At 51.4% G+C, this 8714-nt stretch overlaps 3 protein-coding genes across 3 annotated transcripts; 1 reads left to right on the forward strand and 2 right to left on the reverse strand.

Annotated features, from left to right (window-relative positions):
• Window positions 1-584: 584 nt before the first annotated feature.
• Window positions 585-2461, forward strand: P152DRAFT_479458 (uncharacterized protein; the record flags this gene model as incomplete). The annotated part of the gene is made up of 7 exons (XM_033681710.1): window positions 585-703; window positions 754-798; window positions 852-1240; window positions 1292-1599; window positions 1652-1926; window positions 1982-2339; window positions 2387-2461. Coding segments are annotated over exons 1-7 (1521 nt in total), but the record flags the coding sequence as incomplete, so codon positions are not given.
• A 1606-nt stretch (window positions 2462-4067) lies between these two features.
• On the reverse strand, window positions 4068-6207 carry P152DRAFT_188489 (UEV-domain-containing protein). The gene is made up of 5 exons (XM_033674243.1): window positions 6061-6207; window positions 5920-6007; window positions 5623-5861; window positions 4384-5529; window positions 4068-4322 (listed from the first exon to the last, which is right to left on the reverse strand). The coding sequence occupies exons 1-5, from the start codon at window positions 6112-6114 to the stop codon at window positions 4230-4232; spliced, it is 1620 nt and encodes a 539-aa protein (XP_033537170.1). The 5' UTR covers window positions 6115-6207; the 3' UTR covers window positions 4068-4229.
• A 546-nt stretch (window positions 6208-6753) lies between these two features.
• Window positions 6754-8330, reverse strand: P152DRAFT_496061 (PLP-dependent transferase; the record flags this gene model as incomplete). Its single annotated transcript, XM_033682245.1, has 5 exons — window positions 6754-6985; window positions 7036-7522; window positions 7568-7980; window positions 8034-8167; window positions 8215-8330. 5 exons carry the CDS (start codon window positions 8328-8330, stop codon window positions 6930-6932), a joined length of 1206 nt encoding a protein of 401 aa, XP_033537171.1. The 3' UTR covers window positions 6754-6929.
• Window positions 8331-8714: the final 384 nt, after the last annotated feature.

Raw genomic sequence — 8714 nt, forward strand, 5'->3', positions numbered from 1 at the left:
TTAAGTTGTTCGTCTCGTCTTCTACGGTTCTACCGGGAGCTATCCGTAATAACCGTTTTATTTTTTGGTTTTTATCTAGCCCTATTATTTGGGCCCCGTTTCTCCAAGTCCCCAGATTTTGCCTCCTGTTTTTCCCCAAAGTGGGCTCCTCAAGTCCCCTGCTGTGCTTGTTTAAGTCTACAGAAGAGTGGGATAATTATTTCATACAGCGGACATTGTTCGGGTAGCGATCGGATTCCCTGTCATCAATTGCATGCTGTTTGGCTCCGTGGCTGCACTCATATCGTGGTCGCGCCTCGTAGTCATTGCTTTCCTCTGCAACAATTTCGTTGTCACCATCAATCTATCCCCCCCTCCGGAATACATCTTACATATTTCATAAACCATATACCTCCTACTCCGCCGATACCCGCTTTTACGCTGAACCTTGCAGTCGAGCAGATTTCCTGGCCGTACATAATCACTTGCCGTGGTCCTTATTCAAAGTTCGTCATGGCTTAGCCCATGGCGGATACCTCGTAGCGGGACCACCCACCCCCATCATTTCGACCGTGTGGTCTTGACATCGAACTCCATAACCTTATCCTACCCCGAAGCGACATTTACATACGATTTGAATCGAAGTCGCCGATATGCCGGGCATTCTGCCTATGAAAGTTATTAAGATCGGGTCGGCAGCACAGCAGCGTATTGCGCAAGCCTGGTTCGTCACAATCGCCACTATCCCGATGACGTACGCTAATAGTCCCTCAGTGACCGATGCCGATCGAAGAAAATCCGATGCGATGGCATGAGACCGTATGTAGCACGCCGTTCTCGGGATCGCTTCCCGCCTGACATCGTCGATACAGGAGCTGTACCCAGTGCGTCAATGTCGGTTTCGAATGTAAGACGAGCGACAAGCTCAGTCGACGCGCATTCCCTCGAGGGTACACCGAGTCCCTGGAAGATCGCGTACGCAGCCTCGAAACCGAAGTCCGGGACCTGAAGATCCTCCTCGACGAGAAAGATGAAAAGATCGATATGCTGTCCCGAATACACTCGCATTCGCACTCCCCACACATTAAGCCAATTCAGATACGGTCGAGTTCAACGCCATCGGCTGCTGGTCAGAATACGGATGAAGAGCGTGCCGTAGAAAAGGAAGGCACCTTCAAAGTGAACCAGTCGCCGGTGCTCGTTGAAGATGAACATTGCGAATCCTACTTTAGCGGCACGTCGAATAGCCGAACACTGATCGGTAAAGGAATAAACCAGCCTAGACGAAATCGCTGGCTGACTTTGCTTCTAGATGCATTCAAAATGAAACTCCAAAGTTCGGGCAAATTCTGTGTCGATATCCACAGCAAAACCTTCTTTCCAGGAACCTCAAACCCCTCCACAATATCAGCAGAGGCTATGGATCCTCCACCACGACTAGTTTCGGATCAACTAGTCAATATCTTCTTCCAGGAATGGGCTCCGTTGTTCCCCATTTTACATCGCCCGACGTTTCTGAGCGTCTATGAACGTTTCGTCGCAGGATCCGAGGAAGATCTGGATGAGAAGTCGATCGCTCAATTGTACCTGGTGTTTGCAATTGCTGCTTTGGCGAGCGAGGTGAGCTCGACGTGCGCATCTTTCTATACGTGGCCTGTCTAATTCTAGTCAGAATGATCTGGACTTAAGTTCATTCGAAAAGCAGTGGCAGGACTCGCTCGAGTCCTTTATCATGGACAACGATATGGCTACGCTGCAGTGCCTGTCCCTTGCTCAGATCTACTGTTTGCAGACATCCGATCAATCCAGGCTCTTCAAATACAAGGGTCTATCCGTTTCTCTTGCCCAAAGATTAGGCCTCCACCAGTCTCAGAAACGATTTGCGCTGGGTGCATTGAGCAGCGAGACCAGAAAGAAGGTGTTCTGGACGATATATACCCTCGATTGGTAAGGACTCCTGAATGTCACGCAACCAATGTATTGTTCTCTAATCCGTCCGCAGTATCGCCGCTGCCCAATTGGGCCTACCACGTGCGCTCAATGATGTCGACGTGTTCTGCGAGTACCCGGTCGACGCGGATGATGAGTATATCACCGAAAAAGGCTTTCTGCCAACGTTGCCTGGAGAGTACACGAAGCTTTCAAGCGCTCTCGCCCTCTTCCGACTCTCTAGGGTCCTTGCCAAGATTCTGGCAGAAGTATATCCAGCTACCACAAGCTATGAAATTTCACTCAAGACCATCGCCAGACTTTCCGATGAATTGGAAGCCTGGCTCAGTGACCTAGCACCGCATCTCCGATTGCAATTTGTGCAGGATAAGCCGAGTACCCACATGATCAGCAGCCGATCGCCGATCTTAGTATGTCCCCACGTTTGTCGCCCCGAAGCCATTGCTGATGTCAATAGTCACTTGCCTACAATTACATGCGGTTCCTATTGTTCCGCCCAGTAGCATGCTCTCATGCCACACTCGGAGGCCGGACATCATCAGCCCTCGTGTCGTTGGGCAGCGCGTCGAAGCGCATGATACAGATCATCCAGCTTCTCGAGGAGCGTAACCTCAGTTTCTCTTTCTGCCTGAACAAGTCTGATGTTCTCGTGTCGTGCGCTTTCGGATTACTTTTCCAGGCCGTGGACCTGGATCCGGAGGGAATGCTTCTAAGGGACAGCCATCGTCTCATTTTGAGCTCTATCGAAATACTCGAACACCAGACCATTCCGCTTGCTATTGAGCTGCGCCGGATTCTGTATACGACCTTCGGATCGAGACTTTCACAGCCACCACCTGCTCCGAACCAGCAGATCCCTATCCGATCTGACAGTGGCTCAAAGTCTCAAGAGGCCTTGCTGGCAACTCAACGACATCTGAAAGCGATTTCTGCGCGATTTTGCTCCCCCAATAGCAGCAACAGTGAGGACGATGCTTTCAATCCAACCGAATTTCGTCGAGCAATCGCGCCCACTTCTTCGGATCGGCCGTCCTCGAGCTACCACAGGAATATGTCACAGACCTCACTCTCGTCGACAACATCCGACCTGAAGCAGTCACCAGTTTACCAATCCTCTTCGACCATCATCCAACCATGTAAATCGCCCGATTCGCAGGGAACGCCCAATAGCCACCTCAACCTGGACTACATGGCATTTACCTCCCCACCGGGACTCAGTACCAGCATCGCTTACTCTCCGAATACCTCCACCTCCGAAACCGATGTGTCCCCCGATGAATGGGAACGCATCATCAGCACCATGGACAACGGTGCCATTACCATCTACGACACGATCTACGGCGGTCCTGGCATCGGTCCTGGCATCGATCCTGGGCATTTTGACTCTAACGATCAGCCTCCCGTTCCTGTTTCTCCCGCAAAGAAGCAGCGTCCGGGTGTTCCAGCTCACACCTTCGCGCGGCCACGACTCCCTATAGCGACTACGTCAACGCCATCCGTACCGACGCCGCACCTTACGTCGAGGGATTCACATGGAACGGCACCCGAGGCGCTCGACTGGTCCATGATGCTGCCGGTGGCACCGCTCCCATCGAAGAGCGTTCTGAGCTTGAGTGACGAGAGCACCTCGAGCGGAGTGGATGAATGGGGAATCTTGATGCCGGAGCTTAATGATGAAGGATTTGTGTTTGGGGATGGCGGTCTAAATGTGTCGGACTTTCATGTTAGCGGGAATGGGAGGGTCTGATGTGGCCTTGCTTGGAGAAAAAAAGGGTCGCCGATTTTCACCGTCTATATGGTTTTCCTTTTGCTATTTTCCGTCCGATACCCTTTGCCACCTCTTGTTCCTCATTGTTGCAGTCCCTTTTGTCTGTCATTATCCATCGGCCGAACAAAGTTGCGCTGGGTACCTGGAAAGATCGACTGGGCGGCATGCGCTGGGAAAGCTTCGTATGCCGCATTATTTTACAGTACATCTACAGGTTTACAATGCAGCGATATGATGAGATCAAAGCGTTGTAATTACAGAAAGTTCGATATAGGTTCAGCCACAGGCCGTTTGAAATGAATTCAAATGAACAGAGCGGATGGCACATCGGGTCTCTACATTGAGCATCCTACACAGTAGCAGAATTCACCTCGGTATATCCGGTTACGGCCTAACGGACGTCAGAGACCTCCCTCCGACCATTGTATAAGTATTCGATGCGGCTCGTTAACCCTTGCGAATGTGGTATGCATCCACGAGTTCTCCCTACGGTGATAAGCCATCCTTAGGTCCATCCGAGCGCTCTTACCGCCTACCGATCGAAGTTCTCCAACCCCATGCCATCCGCAATCTTCTTGATGAGTACCTTCTTTAGGAACTGTTCCCGAGCCAAGCTTCGCGTTTGCTGAGCATGGACCGTTAGCCACGTGGCACCCCAGGAGATGAAGAAATCGCCACACACTTACCTTGATGAACAGATCAACACTGACTCTCCCGGCATCCAATGCACGGCTCAGCACGGCCCTCGCCTCATCCAGCGCGCTATCCTCGGCGCAAAGATTGTACAGCTGCCCACCCACGACGGTCGGAGCGACTAATACGTGGTCGATTTCCGGCGGCGGCTTCCGCTTCGCGTCTTCCATAACACGGTCGGCCTCTCTCATCGCATCTCGCAGGATCTGCTCGTTCGATGATAGCGCCGCATCTAGCTGCTGTAGCTGATCGAGCTCGCCCTGGAGCCTCGCTTGCGCTTCCAGGAGGGCGGTCTGCTGCGCTTGCAGCGGGGGAATGGCGGAGGCATTGGAAGCGATGGTCTGGTTGATTTGGGAGACGAGGGCTTGGGAGATGGCGCGGAGGAGGGAGTCCTTTTCGGGGTTGGGTGGGATTGGAGGGGCGGGCGTATTATCCGGCTGCTCACCCTTTTGCGAGGGCAATGTAACGTCCAAAGGGGATGAAAGAAGATCAACTGAGGGCTTTAGTTGGGGTGCGATTTGAGGAGGCGGTTGCGCCCATTGCATCCCAGGCTGGGGAGCAGTCGTATATTGTGGTACTCCGTGAGGAGGCAGAGGAGCGATGGGAGGATGTTGCTGCCTAGCTGCGGGTGGAATACGACCAGGGTAGTGGTCACCTGGTGATAGTGGACTTATTGGGCTGGATAGATCAGTGGGTGCAGGACCGTATGCCGGGCGAGGCGGCTGTCCTGGATGAGGTACCGGACGCCCACCCATAGATTTCTGGGCGGTATACGGAGCCGCATTCGTACGATTGAAATGTTGAGGCTGGGCACCTGAGATACGGGCATCGTGAGGTAACGGAGGCAGAGGGGGTGGAGGACCGTATCGTGAAGATCTTGGTGGGGGTTCTTGGATCGTTTCACCAGGTTTGGGAGGCTTCGGTGGAGGTTGCGGCGGTGTGGATATAGATCCCTGGGGTCCGGCACCTGCAGTAGTCACGGGGCTCTGGCGCAATTCCGCCGGAGGAGGCGGTACTGGAGGAGGGGGAGGATTTGAGGATGCTACAGGCGGGTATTGTTGCTGCTGTCTTGAAATGACAGGGGGTTCTTTTGCGAAAACACCGCGTAGTATGCCCAAGAAATCCATTAGGCTTGACCTCTGTAAGAAGTTAGCTTGAATCCGGTTTCGGGACTATGATATTGGTGACTAGAACGAAGTCCTAGTCTTTCATATTTAAATCGGAAGGCTTACCTCCCAATATTGTGCCCATTGAGCGAGGTACGGGTGGTAGATTCTCCCATCAACATCAACATGTTGTCCTCGCCTCACCGCCATATCGCCTGTTGGAGTAACATATGCGAACGGTGGCTCCCGAGGATAGGCGTAAGGCACCCATAACGCGACAGGAAACCTATACGTCGTCCCGCGGAAGAGAACCGGTAAGGTCCCGCTCACGAGGAGCAACACGGATGAAGAGCCATCTTCGAAAGCTGGGCGAGCATGTGAGTCTTAGAGCTCATACCATAGACTTTGGAAGGGACATCTTACTGTAGATTTCTGTCCGCGGAGTCAGGGAGGGATAGTGCGACAAGGTCTCCGCAACGTCGGAGTATGTTCGATTGGCATCATGATATTTCTTGTAGAGATTAGCACGATGACCACACATACTGGTTAAAGCGTTTATCTTACACTCAGCAACACACTGTACAGCCAGTTTAGGACTTTATCCGGTACGGCAGACATACTCCGTTGCGTGATTGGCCTTATCTACCTAGATGGGAGGCCTGGCGATGGAAGAATTTGACGAGGTGCTTCATTTGGAGCGTCCAATGTTATTCAATTCTCGGCGGCGCGTTATGAAGTACCATTCAAGAGCCTCCATCAATCACTCATGAATTGTGGCGACCGCATATACGGACAAGTGAACGGATGGGAGTCAACGACGTGCGAAGCCGGGATTCCACAACGGGAAGCGAAATGAAGCACCGCCAAAGGCCAGCGAATGGAAATCGTAACCAAAATCTGTCCGCAACAGGCTTCTCGCTATTCAGTGAAACTGATTGTCAATTCGTTAACAAGAAGCAGGCACTATTGTATTCGTTGGTCCGGAGATGCAGACAACACGAGCGACAGAATGGCAAAGACGTCAATCAAGGCCAAGTTTTGTTGCCTCAGGCCTCAACCCTATTCGCCGTCCAGATCGTGCCTTGCTTCTCCAAGTGACCGACAACGCCCTCAGAAATAATTTAATTCTAGGGGGGTATAGGGATTATCTATGGCTATGAGATGCGAGTGCAGGGCTTTTGTATGTTGATGGCGAGGGGATGATTCATTGCAGAACTATTTGGCATGCTCGGGCCGGTCAAGGCGCTTACATATAATGCCCTCAGCACCAGACTTTCAGATATTCGAATCAGTCCAGGTTCCATAAACGGCGTTCTTGCGTTGTACGGCCTTCAGGTTAATTTAATACCTGAAATGCTATTCTAAGAGCAATATGGACACACAATTCGGGCATCCTCCAACCTCTACTGGAGCAATCCTATCCAAAACCCTGGCTAGTAGACACCAAGGACTTGATCCAAGACTTTGACCAAGGCAGCCATCTCGTCCACTATCATCGATTTAGCTGATGACCCTTCTGGCCTGCTTCGATGTACTCACCTGTGTTGTAATGGACAGCACTGACCCGAACAACACCCTCTGGTCCAGCATCAAGCATCTGCTCGACCAGCCGTTTAGAATAGAAATGACCCCAACGGAACCCGAAGCCAGAAATCGCCTCAACTGACTCCACAATTTCCTTCGAACTTCTTCCTTTGACGATGAAGCTGATCGTGGGAAAGCGTATAGATGGGTCTGGCATCGTCTCACCGTAGATAGTGACACCTTCTTTGCTGGACAGGTAGTCAAGCAGAACACTTTGAAGCTTCCTTTCATGCTCCGCGATGCCATCGTACAGAGTCTGCCAGGAGTCACCTCCAAGATACTCCACTATGTGAGGGATGGATTGCGTAAGCTCGTAATTCGATGCAGCCAGCCCGAGCTTGTACTCCAGGGTGTCTGTCGGATCGAAGAAATGTCCCAGGGACAGCAGGTCCTTCTGAGCTTCCCTGCTTGCATATAGCATCCCAATGTGCGGTCCGTAGACCTGAAATAATCAGCTTCCATTTGCCAAAAAGGGGCAGTCTCCTACCTTATACCACGAGAAGCAATAGAAGTCCACCCCAAGGTCTCGGACATCAATACGCCTATGAGGCAGAAACGCGACACCATCGACACACAATCTTGCGCCTTGAACAGTATGAACCTTCTCGGCAATCGCTTTTATATCATGGATGGTTCCGAGAACGTTACTAGAGTGAGTACAGGAGACCAGTCTGGTCTTTGGAGTCAATAGAGCATCGAGTTGCTCCGCTTCGAGTTTTGGATTGGTGGAATTTGGGGGAGCCCACCACTTCAAAGTCAACTTCAAGCGGTCTGCAATCGAAATCCACGATGAAATATTGGCTTCGTGGTCGACCTTGGAGACGATCAACTCATCCCCGCTCTTGAACTCGAGTGCCTCCGACAGGTTCCGGAGCAGCTGAGTTGTCGATCCGCCAATTACTAGTTGGCATAAGCTGTTTGTTAATCTCATCTGACATCTGAATTTCGGTTACCGATCTCGTCAACATCGGCGTTGATGAAAGATGCCGCAGCACGATATCCATCCGTATACCGCTTGGTCGATTCCTGCCCGATGGCATACGTCGATCCCATCTGGACATTCGAACTCGACAGGTATTTGGAGATTCTGTCTATGTTACTCTGATCCTCTTTACCATACGAGAGACGTCATACGAGTCTATGACCTCCCTAAGTACTTGACTTCCCCCAGCATTGTCCAGATAAGTCTGGCTGGCGCTAAGAGCGGGGAAGTGGCTACGAACTTCGTCTATGTCGAAGGTTTGCACCATTTTGGAGATCGTCGGTCCTGAATGATGATGAGATGTATGTGTATCAATAGATCTAATTTCAGATGAATTTGAAGCATTAAATTTCTTTTTTGATCGGGATAGAAGCGATAGATCTTACTATCACGTCACGGTGGTCGATGTTTCCTGTCAGAGATCCGTGGCTATCCGCGCCCCTGGTTCGTCAGCTGAAGCTTACCTCATCCACACTGTGGACGGCGGCTCACTGGACGCTATATCCCTAATCTAGCGCCAACCTTCTAAACGATAATGCGGTCTAAACGATAACTTAATACATACTCCGCGCTATGAAGTTTGTAGATACCAAATTTCCACCACCAGCACTACTATTCATCTCCAAATCGACATCGCCACGTAGGATCATGC

Source organism: Eremomyces bilateralis (genome assembly GCF_010015585.1).
Source record: "Eremomyces bilateralis CBS 781.70 unplaced genomic scaffold P152scaffold_3, whole genome shotgun sequence".
Taxonomy (NCBI): Eukaryota; Fungi; Ascomycota; class Dothideomycetes; order Eremomycetales; family Eremomycetaceae; genus Eremomyces; species Eremomyces bilateralis.

Bases quoted from the DNA above. Each gene is read 5' to 3' on its own strand.
- P152DRAFT_188489 (XM_033674243.1), bottom strand. From the start codon at position 6,114: ATGTCTGCCGTACCGGATAAAGTCCTAAACTGGCTGTACAGTGTGTTG. The intron at 5,862-5,919 runs GTAAGATGTCCC...ATGCTCGCCCAG, and splicing joins TCCGCGGACAGAAATCTACA to CTTTCGAAGATGGCTCTTCA. The intron at 5,530-5,622 runs GTAAGCCTTCCG...AACTTCTTACAG, and splicing joins AATGGGCACAATATTGGGAG to AGGTCAAGCCTAATGGATTT.